A 17,032-nucleotide genomic window follows, 5' to 3' on the forward strand; every position below is an offset into this window, starting at 1 on the left:
TATGAGTCGGGTCACTATGAGTCGGAACCGACACCACGGCACATAACCAAAGCACCTACCTGGTTGATGCTGGGGCGTCCCTGCTTCTTTTTGGAGGTAGTGTCCAGACCCCAAAGAGAAGAAAACCTGCTCCTTCGCTTGCTTGCAGATCTGGACATGGCCTGAGTACGTCTTCTCACTCCAGTTTCACCTGTGCGTGCAGCCACCTAATAATGGCAAAAAACGAGTGTCAATAGGAAAATGTGCCAAGACACCTACCTGTTCCTCAACCCTCACTAAATCCCACTCTCCTAAGCATCCTCCTCCATCACCCCAGCCAACACTGGCCTCACAACCCAAAGAATTCATTCCAGGACTCATCTACTTTGGAACTTTGAGGGTAAATCACTCTAAAAAAAATGTACCATGTATTAAAAAGTTTATTTGAAACCATTGGCAATGATATATAAAATTGTAATGAAATGCATATATTGTTTCCAAGAACTAGATATCCTTTCTGTCACTAGGTGGAAGTCCAACATCAACTAAAACTATCCTTAATTTGCTGAGATTCTCCCATCAAATGCCGCAGAGTATTTTCAGCATTCTGATGAAGAATGGTATAATGGTACCCAAACGTAAGCAAAAAAAAAAAAAGAGCAAATTTTTGATCCTGTGCCTCCATATTAAGTCTGAAGTTACCAACTTCTTCTATTTAGCTTTCTTAGAATTACATATAATCCCTTTCCTTATTGGGACATTTGTTTCTTGTCCCCCAATATCTGTTCTCTCTTCTTCCTCCACCAGAGAAATTCCATATATAGGTGTGCACCCACACATACAAAAAGCCACTGTTGATTCCAACCCATGACAACCCACATGATGCACAGTACAACTGTGCTCCATAGGATTATTATTGGTTATGATCTTTCAGAAGCAGATCACCAGGCCCTTCTCCTAAGGAATCTTTGGGTGTATTTTAACCACCAACCTATCAGTTAGGAGTTGACTTTAGTAGTTTAGCTGTTGGCACCACCCACGGGAGCCACCCAAAGATGGAAGAACAAAGGGCTACACAAAGTTGACTTCATTTGCCTTGCAGGAGAGCTTTGTGGCTAAATTCTGATCAATGGGATGTAAGTGGAAGGGATTTACAACGTCTAGGACTGTCCATTAGAGAAAGTGTTCCTCTTTTCTGATGGCTGGAAGGTCCACATGACAGCAGTCTACAATATTAGGAAAGAAGACTTTAAAAGGACAGAACAATAAGACAGAAGGGCATTGGGTCCCTGAAAATGGAAAAGACACCTCAGAATCCTGCGTATCCTGTGTTTGCTGGTGGTGGAGGTGGTTGAGTGCTATCGAGTCAGTTCTGACTCTTAGTGAGCCTGTATAGGGTTTCCAAAGAGAGGATGGTGGGTTTGAACCGCCAGCCTTACAGTTAGCAGTCCAGTGCTCATCCTACAGCACCAGAGGTAGTTCCAAGATAGAACTCTCATCTTCTATGCTAGATACCCAGATTCAATTCCCAGCCAATGAATCACATGCACAGCTATCACCTTCTTGTCAGTGGGGCTTGTGTGTTGCTAGGCTGCTGAACAGTTTCAGTGGTGCTTCCAGATTAAGCTAGATTAGGAAAAAAGGCCTGAAAATATATTTCCAAAAGTCAGCTTCCACAAAGAAACACAACAAACTTCCACAAAGAAAATGCTCTAGATCCTACCCTACTTTGGTTGAATAGCGACTACGTCTTAAAAGCTTGTGAACAGCCATCTAAGGTGCAACTATTGGTCTATCCCTGTCTGGAGCAAAGAAGATGGAAGAAATCCAAAGACACATGGAAGATACACTTTAAAACTTAGTCCAAAGGGCAAATGGACCACATGAATCTGATCTTCCAAGACTCTGAGATAAAATAACTAGATAAGATAGATGGTCCCCCAACTACCACAACTGACCACTCAGAAAGGGATCACAATAGAAGGACCTGAATAAAGTGGAGAAAAAATTTGGAATGAAACTCAAAATAATGGAAAAAAAAAAAAGACCAGGCTCAAAAGAGATTGGTGGAGGAAAAAAAAAGAGGGAGAGAGATTGGTAGAATCCCCAAAAGTGTATGGCCCTTAGTCACCTTTGAGGCCTGAAAATGAACTCATCCCTGTGGCTCCCCTTTCATCCAAACAAATAGAACTGTCTATGAGATGAACAATAACATCAGGAAAGTATGCACTCCATTTAAGATTCAAAGGGCAGAGACAAAGTTCAGACGGCAGGAAGCAGTATGATAGAAGATGAATGGAAAGAAGGAGGAATGGAAATGTGAAACAGAGAAGTGATGTTACATTGTGGACATCGCAATCAATGCCATGAAATAAAATGTGTATGAATTTGAAAGGAAAACTGATTTCCTCTATAAGCTTTCACCTGCACCACATTAAAAAGGTTTTTTTGATTTTTTTTTAAGAGAATCAGTCATTGAAAACCATATGGATCTCAATGGTCCAATCATCAACCAATCATGGGGCTGGCAAAGACCAGGCAGTGTCTCATTCCATTGTACTTGGGGTTGTCATATATCCAGAGCTGACTTAACCGAAGTGAACAGTAGCAATCACCCAGAGAAAACTATCTGATGGGAATATCCCAAATTTGAATCTCCCACTGTAATAACTGATGAAGTGGATGCTGACTCTCCATGAAGTCCCCTCCCCAAAGATAAAGGCTTGAACTTTATTCTACAGCTTGTGAGCAAAGTCCCAGGAGCTGAATGGTAACTTCTGCCAAGAGGCTTCAACAGACCACCCACGGGCTCTCCTTTCAAACCAGGGAGTGGCAGGAGATGTCGCAAGTCTGGCTTGAACTGAAATTCCCCCACCCATACTTTGTTGCTTCAGGTAAATGTCTGGGAATTACTTGTCATGGATTCCCACCCAGGTAACTCCCACCATGATAGATGCCAAATGGCAGGCAGTCTAGATGATGAAACACTACTGAGTAACAGAAGGGGCCCTCAGCAGCCAGCACTCTGCTTAGAAGGCATTCCTAGCTGGGGTTTTCAATATTGACAGTGTAAATACATGGGGCACCATGAGCAGGTTGGCAAGGACCCCTACGTAACATTAAAAACGGGAATTAAAACAGTGTCTTTGCAAGCATAGGGCTGGGGAAGGGAGTAGAGATTTGGGATCCCATACGAAAAAAGTTAGATGAGCAACCAAAGAGGCTTTGGATTTTCTCAGCTTAACACCTAAGAAAATCCTGATCAGGGCAAATAATAATGTGGCACACCAGACACTGGTGGGAATTTTTATAAGCAAAAGCTCTTTAATCTACTATTATACTCAAAGTATTATAGGGATAGAAAAGGCAAAACAAAAGGCAATACTAAAGATGTAGCCATGCTCTCTTATTTTCACCACTTTCTAAGTTAAAGGACAATAAAGATTATAAAAGGAATAAATTATAACGTGCTGAAACATACACACATCCTTCAATGACGGTGTCAAGAACAGTTCAGCCTACCATCATAAACTGAGATTGAGAACACTGACTAAATAATGTTGAATATCAAAATCTTAGAGGGGGGGAAGCCCATTTGGTCTCATATTTTATATATGTCTTGATAAATAAATAAGTAGATGGCTAAACAGAGACATATATACATCCAAGTTGTGGACTGACGTTATCTGACCCCATGAATAATGGAATGCAATGCTGCCCAGTCCTGCACCATGCCCTAACGGGTTGCAGATATGACCAATGTGATCTATAGGGTCTTAACTGGTAGATTTTCAGAGGATCGCCAGACTTTTCATCCTCGTTCATCTAAGTCTGGAAGCTCTGCTGGAACCTGCTCAGTACCTTAGCAACATACAAGCCCCCACCAGCAGGCAGGCAGTAACTGTTGTAAGGTGTATTCTTAGGGAATTGACCTCTGGGCTCCTTCATGAAATTTGTAGCATTCAGTCACTCTGTTATTTGTGAAGTTTCTGTGGAGGAGTTGGTGAGCTTGATATGGTGTGGTGCATTAACCCACAGTGCCACACCAGGACCAGGTGGAAACACCAGGAGTCCTGGTGTTCAACCACATATTCCCTGAGAAAAATAAACAAACCCAAACCCACTGCCATGGAGTTGATGCCAACTCATAACAACACTATGTTGTTAAGAGCCATCGAGTCGATTCCGACTCATAGCGACCCTGTATAGGGTTTCCAAGGTGCAGCTGGTGAGTTTGAACAATCGACCTTGTGGTTCAGTGCTTATCCTACAGCATCACACCAGGACTAAAACTGCCCCACACAGTTTCCAAGGCTGTAATCTTTAACAGAAGCAGAGTGCTACATCATTCTCCCATGGAATGGGTTTGAACCACAGACCTTTCAATTAATAGCCTAATGCTTAGTCCACAGTGCCAGCACATACAGTCAGCTTTATATACACATTTGTGTCTATATGTTCAAGGAGGGCTCCAAAAAATTCATGGAAAACTCCATTATCTTTTAATTCTATATCTCCATTAACTTTTTGAAGGCCCCTGTATTAGCCTGTTTACACATTAACATCTGTATTTATTTTGTGTATCTAATTGCTTACTTGTTTACTGTCCATCTTTTGCACAGGAATAAATAAGTTCCTAGAGGTAGGAATTCTGTGTTGCTAACCACTGTAACCATAACCACTAGGTTATAGCCGACATATGCTAAGTATATACTCACACATGTTTATTGACTGACTGAATGAATAAATAAGCAAACACCAAAAAGCAAAAGCAGAGATTCTCCATAACATGGTTTCAACCATTAAACAGTAACTATACATTACAATCATTAAAAAAAAAAAAAGTTATCTGAAAGAGAAATTCAAGGAACCACAACTATTTTGTTATCAGCTGACCAAAGAACTTAAGTCTATTTCACAAATGGGCAATTTATTCAAATTCTGATCTTAACTATTCTAAACTGTTTAGGGCTTGCTAAACTGTGAAAGAAACCATGACTCCAAGACAATAATAACTGTAAATGAGTAAAAGGATTTAGAAGAAAGACTGGCAGGCGAACAAACTGGACATGAGTCCTAGAGTTTCTCAATGATCATTTTTGCCCAGACAATGGCTCCCTTTGTGGCAGGAACCTGACTACTCTATCATTCTGCTCATCTGTGCAAACAAGAACAATGATAACCTTCTTTCAAAGAGGACAGCGGGAACTCTTCAGTTAATTACCACAAATCACTCAGCATTATGGGAACTCTCCTAGTGAATGGTACTTAAATTGTAGCTCAAATCTCCTCCCCTAACCCTGCTACCCTCACACCTCCACCCCACCCTGCCCCCACTTAAAGGAGAAAACAAATTCTGGACAAAGGCTAAATTGAGGAAATGTTTCAACCCCATGGGAAAAAGTTGTCCCAGGGTCAAATGACAAGGAGAGGGGGAAAAAAATAAGCACTCAATAAATCAGACTGTAAAATCCCCTGCCCAGGATCCTCCAAGGCAGCTGAAGCAGCAAACGGAACTGACGCCCAAAAGACTATCCCAATTTGTTCTGTCTGAAGTGAAACTCCACACAGAAACACTCACTACAACTTTGCAAGGACAAACAAATGTTCAACTTTGCATTGTTATGCAGCTAGCAAAAAGAGGACAAGGGAACAGAGAGCTGAACATTTGAAATTAAATACTTAAAAAAAAAAAAAAAAAACACTCACAGGAAAAAAAAACAAAAAACCAGCAACTAAGAGTTACTAACTTTCCCATCCTTATCTTAATCTGGTTAGATAGTTCCCCTGATATTTTAAATTCTTTTATTAATTTTCTTCTGATAAGATCCTTAAGAAGAAAAAAAAAAAGATCCTTAAGAAACTTAATAGTTCATGCTTTTGTGTCTTTATACAAATTGTTTTTGTTGGTGTTAAGTGCTATCAAGATGGTTCCTATTTATAGCTACTCTGCATAGGGTTTCCAAGAAGAAGCTGGTGGGTTTGAACTTCCAGTCTTGTGGTTAACAAGTCCAGTGCTTTTCCTAATTAGCAAAAACAAATTTTGTTTTTTGTTTTTGTTAGGTGCTGTTGAGTCGATGTGGATTCATAGAGACATTATGCACTACAGAACAAAACCCTGCCTGGTCCTAGGACAACAATCGTTGTCACACATGAGCCCACTGGTGCTGCTACTATATCAATCCATCTCATTGGAGGACTTCCTCTTTCTTCTTCACTGACCCTTCACACTTTACCAAGCATGATGTCCTTCTCCAGGGACTGGTCCCTTCTACTAATATGTCTAAAGTATGAGAGCAGTCTGGACATCCTAACTTTCTAAGGTGGATTCTAGCTGTACTTCTGCCAACACAGATTGTTTGATCTTTTGGAGGTCCATGTCAAATAGTATGTTATTAATAGGAGATTTGACCTAACCAAGTATAATGTAATTTTATTTATAAAAGACAGGATTTGTAAATTGACTTTTAATTGACATATACTAATGGCGCTGGAGTCCTACTATGGCGCTGTGGGCTAATGTATCAGACTGCAAAGTCATTTGACCTGTGAGGTCAGTAGTTCAAGTTCATTAGCTGCTCCTTGGAAACCCTATACAGGGCCATTATGGGTCAGAATTGACTCATACTTAACAACAACAACAATGTCGCCAGAGAAGGATATGTTTGGTAAGGTCAGAGAAAAAGAGGAAGACCTCAGCGAGATGGATTGGCAAAGTGTCAGCATCAGTGGGTTCAAGTATGACAACAATTGTGAGGTTGGCCCAGGACTGGGCAGTGTTTCATTCTGTTGTGTATTGGGTCAGTACTGACTGGATGGCAACTAACAACAATAGTTTGGTAATTGTTTTCTTAAAATGGCAGATTTCCTGGCCTGGCCTTTTTTCATTTTTTTAAAGATCCAATTGACAATGGCAACAGGAAAGGTTGGATGGGAACCTTAGAGGAGTTTAAGATAGTGACAGTGGAATACTGTAGAAAAGAATAGCAAGAATAGAAACACAACCAGATGAATGTAACCAATGTTATTGATATATACATTGTAATATATATATATTTTTGCAACATTGTTGAAAACATGTATCTCTGACTACATATACATACACCAAAGTAAACACTAAAGTTGGTTAGGGTTAATAGAAAATCACATGATATTGAGGTAGAGTAAATTAGAAGGAAAAGAGATATACTGGTTTCTAACTCCCCCCTTCTCAGAGAGGTTAGCTCTAATAGTTTTGAAGAAAATAATTAAAGTATGAACATTTTAGGTTTAAAGCAAAATTATTTTTTCCAAACTCTATCAAGCCACAGTAAAAGAAGGAAGGTATTTGGATGTGTAGGATTTATTATTACATTGGTATCACAAAACTTTCTTAATAGAAATGCTCCCTTAATTTATAGCATTGTAACAATGGGGAAAAATAAGAGTTTTTATCCCAAACTTCTGCAGCATTGGCAAACTAAGATTTAGGTAGGTAAATAAAAATGGTGCCTAGAGTCTGAAAGAAACAAATCTAGAACCACAAATTGAAAATTGCTTGCAAGATGTATTCACTCCACCACTTTACTGAACCACTCTCCCCCCCCCAAAAAAAACAACAGAACTTAATAGCTATATGGAGAGGTGGTAGCCAGGGAGACCAAGAGCTGAGCTGTAATTAGCAGAACAAATCAGGATGCCAGTTTTAATAACTCCAGAAATTGGTTTAAGACTTCTTTAAAAATGTAAATCTACCCCTAATTATCTGAATGATGACGCTAATCTATTTATAAAGAATACAAACGCCTCTGACTGAATTACAGCCCTGAATTCAATTGAAGGGTACAGCTGAAACAGCAAGACAAGAGTAGCACTGCTAAGGTTTTCCAAAGCCATTTCTGGAACCTGAGACTTAACATTTAATTCCACAGCAAATGTGCTAAGGTGCAGTACATTTTAGGTGGGTGTTGACTTGGGTAAGCTACTCAGATAGCAATTTTTAAGAAGAAAGAAGTTTAAAGTATATAAAGCTGCTTGCAAATGAACAAGTACATGAAATTACAGATTGCAAATACACAATACAACTGTACAATCTGCTGCTGTGGAGGTCAGATGGAAATTCCCTTCCCCGAGCCAAAATACGCTTGGCTGGTGAATCGTGGAAGCTTGGTGCGGTGCTGCATGGTAAAGCAATGAACCACAAGGTCTGTTTGAACTGCAAAGTCGGCAGTTCAAACCCATCAGCCGCTCCTCAGAAAAATGCTATACTGGGTCACTATGAGTCAAAACAGACTCGATGACACTTACCAACAACAATACATCAAGAAGGAGCCTTGGTAGGGTAGCAGAGTAGGGAGTTATGCATTGGACTACTAACCACAAAGTTAGCAGTTCAAATCCATCATGGGAGAAACCCCAGGAGAACGATGAGGATTCCGGCTTCCATAAAGATTTAAGCTTCAGGACACCTATAGAAGGTCACTGAGTTGAAACCAACTTGATGGCATGCAGCAGCAATATATCAGATTTTTATGGTCATTTTATATATTAAGTATTTATCGTCATAAGAGTCCCTGGTTGGTGCAAACTGTTAATGCACTCAGCTGCTAATCAAAGGATTATAGAGGTGCCTTCGAAGAAAGTTCTAACTTTCAAAATCCCTGTCACTGAAAACGCTACGAAGCACATGTAGGGCTGCCACAAATCCGAGTGGACACAAGAGAAACATTTTAAAAACCTGATGCTCATTAAGATAATGATAAAAAGTGAAAATGGAACAAGCTGAAGTGATTTGTGTTCTATATATGGTGTGTGTTATGTAAAACAAAAGATTGTTGTTGTTGTTGTTGTTAAGTCTTATTGAGTTGGTTCTGACTCAAAGCAATTCTATATAGGGTTTCTGAGAAACAACTGGTGGGTTTGAACCACCAACCTTGTGGTAAGCAGTTCAGTATTTCTCCTACAGCGCCACACCAGGAGTCCAACACAAAGACGGTGTGGTGTAAGTGACATCGGGTCAGTTCTGACTTATAGCAACACTGTGTAGGGTTTCCCAGGAACTACCGGTAGGTTTGAACTACCAAACTTGTGGTTAGCAGCCTAGTGCTGATCCTACAGTGCCACACCAGGACCCTAAAAAGATAGAGATCAATAAAAAACACATTTTTGTATGAGCTCAAGAGTTCTCAACTCACCATTTTCATACAATTAATAAAAATATATATATATATATTTGGGTTCAAAGCAGGACACTGTCTAGAGATAACAAAGAGTTACCAATAAGGACTAGATGCAATCATCACTTAAGACTATCTTTCACATTTCCCTGGCCCAGTCATTTAGGCTCCGTCAAGAAAGGCTTAATTAATAAATTTCAGAATAGGTTCAAATGAAGATTTGCATCTACTGAAAAGGATGGATGGGTCAGAAATCCACACGCAGTGGAAAATGAGTGAAACACTTGGAGAGTTCCTGTCAAGATACATAGTTTTCAAAAGTATATCACTGTTTCTACTCACCAGGGCATGAAAAGATGACACAGAGAAGATTCCAAGGCGGCCCATTGCCACTTTCGTCGGTCGACTTGCAAAAGCAAGTAGCCTCTTGGGATTTGGCAGTTCTCCACCTTGGAGGCTCGCTAAATAACAGCGGTACCGAAACAAGTCCATCTGGAACTGTTCAAGATTTTGCTCCCAAACAAAGATCTATAGTGGTAAGAAGGGAGGGGGGCGGTAGAGGGGAAGAGAAGAGGTGAGAAAATGGAAAAACGTATGTTAACTTTATGTGGAACAAACCTTACACATGAATATATTGTAAAGTTATTAATTGCAGTACAAAAGGAATCAACAACAGGTACCCTAAGTTTCACAGGCACAGAGCACATGGATATTACTGCTTTCATAGCTTTTTTTCCCCTCTGCAAAGACGTGTACTCATAACTTCTGCATGATCAATAGAAACTATGTTAATAGTTGCTCAGTGCCTTCTTATTATAGATTTTATGTCTGGAGGCATTATAGGTCCATCAGCTCCAAGCTCTGGTCCACAAACCCAAGGCAGAAGAAGTTAAACATGTCAGAAATGTAGAGACTAAGATTGGAGAACTATAGAAGCAGCTTTTCACAGGTGGACCAAGAAAGAAAGCAAAATGAGGCTACCTGAGGTACAGAGGCAAACAGACTTTTGGGAACGGGTGGGTGGTACATGGGTCAAGATGGACAGCAAAAAATGCTAGATGGTGGGAAACCACACTTTAAAAAACATAGTTCCCATCAAAAGACACATCTAAGCCATGTCCTCATTTTTGAAAAGTAGGAGAAGAATGCCTACTTCCTAATGCTGATGTGATCAGTCTAACTAAGACAATGTAAAGATCAGGCAAGAAGCAAGGTCTCAGGAAGTTGACAATGACACAGATCATGATTAACAGTTAATAGCTACACCTTAGTACTTGGACTTAAAATACAATGCCAGGTACACCAAAGTGCATCGCAGCACTATTCACAATAGGTAAAGGTGAAAACAATCAAAGTGTCCATCAACAGATGAATGGGAAAACAAAATATGGCGCATACATACAACTGGATATTCTTTAACTGTAAAAAAAGAATGAAACTCTAATAAATGCTACAATACGAATGAACTTTCAAAACACTGTGATGAGTGAAATAAACCAGACACAAAAGAAAACACAGCTCTCACATATATAAAATATTTAGAATAGGTATATCAATAGGTAAAAAGTAGACAAGTGGTTACTATGTTCGGGGCTAAAGAGAGGGAAAGCATAGGAAGCTAAATTTTAATGAGAGCAAGGCTTCTGGATGGTGTGATGAAAAGTTTAAGGAATAAATAGTGGTGGTGGTTGTACAACACTGAGAATATAAATAATGTCACAGACTTAAAGATTTAAAACTGGTTAAAACCACAGATTTTATGTTACATACATTTTACTGCAATTAAAACAAAACAGAAAAATATAGGAAACAGAAGGAAAGAAATGTGGGCGAATCCATGCTAGCCCAACACAATCTCTTGTTCAAATTAGTATAGAATCATTTCTTCACTTAACTGCTTCCTAAACATTAGAATAAAGTATCAAAACATTATTAGATGGCTATCATTGATATAAAAACAAATGAATAGTGGGCAAAAATGTCCTGTTTATTATGCAAATTCTTTCCTTTATTGCAGGAAATGGTATCCAGCCATTATATAAACATTTTTAAACTGTGTTCTGCCTCTGAGAGAAACCACTCTCAAAATTTAATTAGGAGTCAGATATGAACTGCCACCACAGTTCAGCTCCAAGTCAGGCTGGTAGTGTAGGGAATGAAATGGCAGACTTTCTAAAAAAGTATGCTGCTGAGGGGAGCAGGACAGCTCCTCTATTAAATTTCTGTCTTCCATTCAATATAATATTGTTCCCTTAAGCTCATAACAATCAACTGTGAACAATGGGTGAGGGAAGCTGACAGTCACAATAAAGACTAGCAGTTGGGATGACAGGCTGACAAGGAGCTAACCAGTGGGGGATGTTTTGCAACTCCAAGGCAGCAGAAAAACTTGAGAGACCTGAAAACAGAAGAGCAACTTACCTGATCTAATATAGTTTTCTTCTTTTTCGAATCAGTGACCGAAGACAATTGCATCTCACCCATTTTCTTCATCTTTTCATCCATATCAATCTTTTGCTCCAGTTTTTTTATCTCGGACTTGAGGAGTCGGAGCGTGTCTTCTTTGTGGTGGTGTCGGGCGACGGCAGCTGCACAGGCCGAGTGGATTGCAGTGATCCAGTTCTCCAGCTCCGTCTGGCTGGTGGTCTGCAGGGGGGAGGCAGGGGAAGGAGAAACAGCCACCTCTTAGGAAGGTAACACAGACCACCAATGGATTTCCAGTTAGGATGTCCCTGGGTTGGAAAGTAGTAAGTAGTTCATGACAGCCAGAAACAATAGTCATCTGGGAGCATGCAGGCCATCTTACATTTGCTAAGAATGACAAGTTCCACAGAGACTTGATTGTTGGTGAGGTGGTTAATATGTAGTATGTTGCTATTAATAATTTTGTTTGAACTCAGTCAATTAGGGAGCACTGGGCTTTAAGACCAGAGGCAGCCAATCTGAAGAAATGGTTTGGTCAACAAGTACAATACTAAAGTAGATACTGACATTTTTCATGTGCAAAAATACATTGTTGTTGTTTTTCCTTTGAATGTGTCTTGTCAGTTGTTGTTTGTTTTTTTAATTCAACTGAATGATAGCTTTTAAAAAAGACTCTACTAATGGGACCCTTCCAGCACACCACTCTATGCTGGTTGGCAACACATGGGATTGGAGGCAGGGGAGATTCAAATGACATTCTCAAAGAGGTAGCAAAAGGAAGTGAGGATGTCTCCCATACAGACCACCTGTCACATCAATCATCTGTGGGTGACCCAGGCCCAAAGATGCTTTAACCAAGACACTCCCCAACCATCTCTCCCTCAATGACAATCCTCCATTCCCCATACCCTAAAACTCACAGAGTAGGGGAAAAAGCCTAAAGGCTCAGTATAATGACTGAACAAAGGACTGGCGACTGGTAAAACTTCCAAGAGTATGAACCTTAGACACCCTTCAGGCCTGGAACTGAACTCACCCCATGGCTCAACTTCTAGCTGCACGACACACAGATTTATAAGGTGAACTTATAAATCATCAGGGAGGTAACACACTCCCTAGAACAATCAACCATAGAGATCAAAATGGCAACATTTGCCCAGGGAGAAAGTTCATAAGACAGGAAGGAGAAGGAAAGGAAGAACAGAAAAGTTGAACACAGGGAGGAAGTGGGAAAAGTGCTATTCAATTGTGGGAATTGCAGTCCATGTCTTGAATCCAACTGTGAATACACTGTTGAATGGAAAACCAATTTGCAATGTAAAGTTTTACTCAAATCACAATAACACTTCAAAACAATAAGAATGTCAAAAAGAGGCTAAACTTTGTAATGGCAAGCTCTGCTAAATACAAGGGAGCTTCATTAAGTTCATGGAAAAGTTCCAGTATCTTTTGATCCCATTCTTTCACAAACTTTTGGAAGTCCCCACATATAAATTTTCAAATGAAAACATTTAGTTCCACAGATGGAGAAACTAAAGCCCAGAAAAAAGGATGATAACACACAGTTATTTTCTAAAAATCTTGATCTCCACTAATGGATTTCTTTTCTTTCCATTTTATTTTAAAATATGCCATATTGCTCCTAATATCTGAGTTCTCAACAATGCCTACAAGCCTAGCTTCAGGGCCACTCATGTGGTCTGATTAATCATTTGAAATATTTCCACTTCATAAAATGTTTGAGTTTTATGAACAAGGGCGGTTAGAACTTTTCTGTCCACTTCAAAGTGAAAAGTGGTCAAGTCACATGGCTTTGGCCAATGAAGCATGAGTGAAGTGACATGTATGTGATTAATAAAAGTATGCCTCACCCCATTCTTATCTCTTTGCTGGCAGTCATAGAAATGGAATGGAAAAGGTGAACACAGGGAGGAAGTGGGATTGCAGTCCATGTCATGAATCAAACTGTGAATAAATTGCTGGGGGAAAAAAGCACGAGTCACGCTGGAACTCTGTCAGCCTAGTCCCTAAGTAACCAGGACAAGTATAGTTTGACAGCCAACCTCTGTCAGATGCAACAGGAAAGAGACGACATGTTGAGACACAGCAATCTTGGTGTGGTGCAGATGGTTAATGCCCTTGGTTGTTAATTGAAAGGTTTCTGTCATTGAGATGCACCTAGGAAGAAAGGTCTGGCATTCCACTTCTAAAAGATCACAGCCACTTAAAACCCTGTGGAGCACAGTTCTACTCATGATAAACTGAATCAGTTCAGTTGTTTGTTTTCTTACTGCAGCATAATCAACTTATCCTGACTGATATGCTAGCAATGTAAGAAATTCATTGCAAAAAAGGGTAGTGTTTTCACAATTTGATGAACTTTACCTATATGTATGGATGTAGTAACTCAAAAAAGGGAACAAATCTTTACAGCAAGGATCATTTCTGTTGGGACTGGGCTGGCGAACGAAAATAGGGATAAGACTCTTGTGGTACAATAGTGAATAATTGCCATCAGGACTGACTGTGAAGTTAGGAAATGTAGAGGTAGATGTTTTTTGAGAAAAGGAGGGGAGTGATTGATTTTGCAGCCCAGGGGCAGAGGTCCCTGGGATCATCAAGTGAGAAGAACAGAGAGTGTGACACTACCTGAAACCAGGGATGGACACAGAGAAGATGACATAGACAGATGGAGTGGTTGGGGACATAGAACTCAAAGAGGGAGAGGGGCTGTGCACTGATGACCAGGGGGTCGGGCCTGTGAGGTGTATCCTTTGGTTATTTGATGATGCATGGAGGGGATTGTAATCATTGCAATGAAACGAAATACGGTACGATGGATGTAAAACTGATACTCTCCAATGTAAAGAAAAACTTTAAAAAAAAAAAAAAAAAGGGTAGTGTTTTGAAATAAAAATTTTAATGCAATGAATTTTTAACCCAGAAATCCTATAGGCTTCTTACAATACCAGCCTTTTGCTTTCCTCATTTAATGAAAAGGGAGCTTCCCCCTTTTTCCCTATCCCCCTATGGACTGCAAAGTCAGTTTGAATTGCAAAGTCAACAGTTCAAGCTCACCAGCTGCTCCTCAGAAACCCTATATAGGGTCACTATGGGTTGGAACTGATTTGACGGCGCTAACAACAACATGAAGATTCCAGCCAAGTTTAGCCAAGGGTAAAACTCCATTCAAACATTAGAGTTGATGCCTACCTCCCATAGAGGAAGTAGAAATGAAGGAAGCTGGCATCAGTTTACCAGTTCATGAAGTTAAACCTCCTTGGAAAAGTATGTGTTTAACTCTAGCAAAGCAGCTATCCTGAAATGTTTTAAGCATTTCATAGAAAGGAAGAGAAGGTGGGGGGAGGGAAAAAGAATCTACCATACAAATCCGTGAAATCTAGAGAAACATACGTAGAAATGTGTGATCCCAGCTTTATGAAAAGTTAGCCACAAACCCTTCTAACCATTAAGTATGGCTTGGCTCTCCAAATTCCTTTAATACCTGTCTGTGTTCTGATGGCAATTCCATTAGGGAGAATTTTCGCTCCCGCTGTCCTGTTTAAATAAAACAGCAGTCTCAGCCATTCTCCATCATTAGAACAAATCAATCTCTAAGAAGCACAATTCACAAAATGAGCTTTTCAACCAAGTTTGTCCTTTTCAGTGGCATCCACTGAGCCATGTATGGATGAGAGGGCGGGCACAGTCGGCCGGCTGCTTGTTAAACAGCTACATAAATAGAGAAAACCGGAGAAACATTTTATGACAGTTTGCAGTAACAGTTGAAAGCTGATCACTAATTTCATGCAAAGTTTCCCAGGGTGGTCTCTCCAAGATTTCTATTCTGGTGCACTAGAAAAAAACTGCTCTAAGACACTAACCTTGCATCACCTTCTTAAACCAGGAACATTCAATCAGGTATGTTGCTGGGTATGCTCCAGACTGCAAAGCCGTTTGAACTGCAAGGTCAGAGGTTCAAGCTCACCAGCTACTCCTTGGAAACCCTATACAGGGTCACTATGGGTCGGAACCGACTCGACGACACTTAACAACAAACAGGACCTTTTATCAGAATCTAACCGTCACCAAAACAGGAAGCCGAGCACCCAATGACACTCATCACTTCCTTACCGTACATCACCTTCCTCAACATACAGCAGCAGACAGCTAAAAAGGGTGGATTCTCTGATTCTTTCTTCACAATGTAGGGGTGCTATAAAATATAAAGAGGCCTCAAAACCTTCATGGAAAAACAGAATGAAGAGATAATGACATTTTTTCCAAGAACTTTTTGAAGCCCCCTCATACTGTCTGGTATTCAGTGAGGGGAATAAGCAAACTTCTTGCCAACAGAGGAATATAATCAGAAAGAAATGCATTTTGCATAAAAGCCCTTTTGAGTGCATATTTAAGATGAAACTCAAGGTTTCATTATGTATTTAAATAGATCTAGCTTCAATTATCCCGGCTGAATGGAGGATACTCAGTGATTTCAGATAATCAATGGTTTATGTGAGTGGCAGGAAAAGAGAAATTCATTTTAAACAAAAGACACACTAGAGGATACATGCCAGATCTAGGAAACCAAAAGTTTGGATAATTTGAGTTTTATGTAAGCACAAGAATAATTGTAAAATAGGTCCAACTTTTTTTTCCACATTTTCAAGGAACAGGAAAAAAGTGATCTGTTTTTCAGAGGCTAGATGGGAATGAAACGAATTCTTGAAAGTCTCATTTCCTCACTGGTTCTTCATTTATCATATTTTTTATTTTATTTGTACCATCCTGAATTACTGCTGTTGTTAAGTGCCGTCAAGTTATTTCCGACTCACAGTGACCCATGCTATCCGAGGAATGGCTGGTAGGTTTGAACCGCCAGGCCTATGGTTAGCAATCCAGTGCTTATCCTACAGTACTACACCAGGACTCCATCAGCCTGAAAGAGGATATTATTTTTGGTATCAATAAAGAGAACTGAATAGGAGGTTTCCTGTATTCATGAGAAGGTTCATCAAACTACATCCCCTCCTGCCTCCCCCATCACTGACTCACCCACCCAAGGTTAGTTTTCTAAAGAAAGAAGGGAGGATCCTGACAACAAGATGCCACAGAAGGCAGAGCTAGGTACAGTGCCCCAAACTGGAGACTACATATGAGCCTGTCCAATGAGCAACTGGCATAGTTGAGTGGGCTCAGAGAGAAAAACAAAACAAATACTGTCACACAAAGTCCTTCATCAAAGACCTGCTGATGCTATATAGAAAACTGACCCTTTGCCCAGTCCAATAGCCAAGTGGTTTTTGGTTCTCTTGCACTTCAATTTGATCAGAGAGTCAAGACTAATCAGACATTTGATGGAAGCCTCCAGCATAGAACACAAGGAACAAAGTAAACAGGAAAAGACAAAGAACCAAGGGAAAAAAGAGAAAAAATATACGTAGCAAAGAAAACTTACATAAAACCTATAAATC

At 40.0% G+C, this 17,032-nt stretch overlaps 1 protein-coding gene across 2 annotated transcripts in view; it reads right to left on the minus strand.

The window, feature by feature from the left end:
* The window catches only part of TIAM1 (T-cell lymphoma invasion and metastasis 1), a 180,944-nt gene that overhangs the window by 111,641 nt on the left and 52,271 nt on the right, over positions 1 to 17,032 (minus strand). For both annotated transcript variants that reach the window (XM_006862526.1, XM_006862525.1), the window contains exons 5-7: positions 11,556 to 11,780; positions 9,477 to 9,662; positions 60 to 206 (exon numbers count right to left, since the gene is read on the minus strand). In XM_006862526.1, the coding sequence (XP_006862588.1) occupies positions 60 to 206; positions 9,477 to 9,662; positions 11,556 to 11,780 (558 nt within the window). The remainder of the gene's footprint in view (positions 1 to 59; positions 207 to 9,476; positions 9,663 to 11,555; positions 11,781 to 17,032) is intronic.

Source organism: Chrysochloris asiatica, unplaced genomic scaffold (genome assembly GCF_000296735.1).
Source record: "Chrysochloris asiatica unplaced genomic scaffold, ChrAsi1.0 scaffold00049, whole genome shotgun sequence".
NCBI lineage: Eukaryota > Metazoa > Chordata > Mammalia > Afrosoricida > Chrysochloridae > Chrysochloris > Chrysochloris asiatica.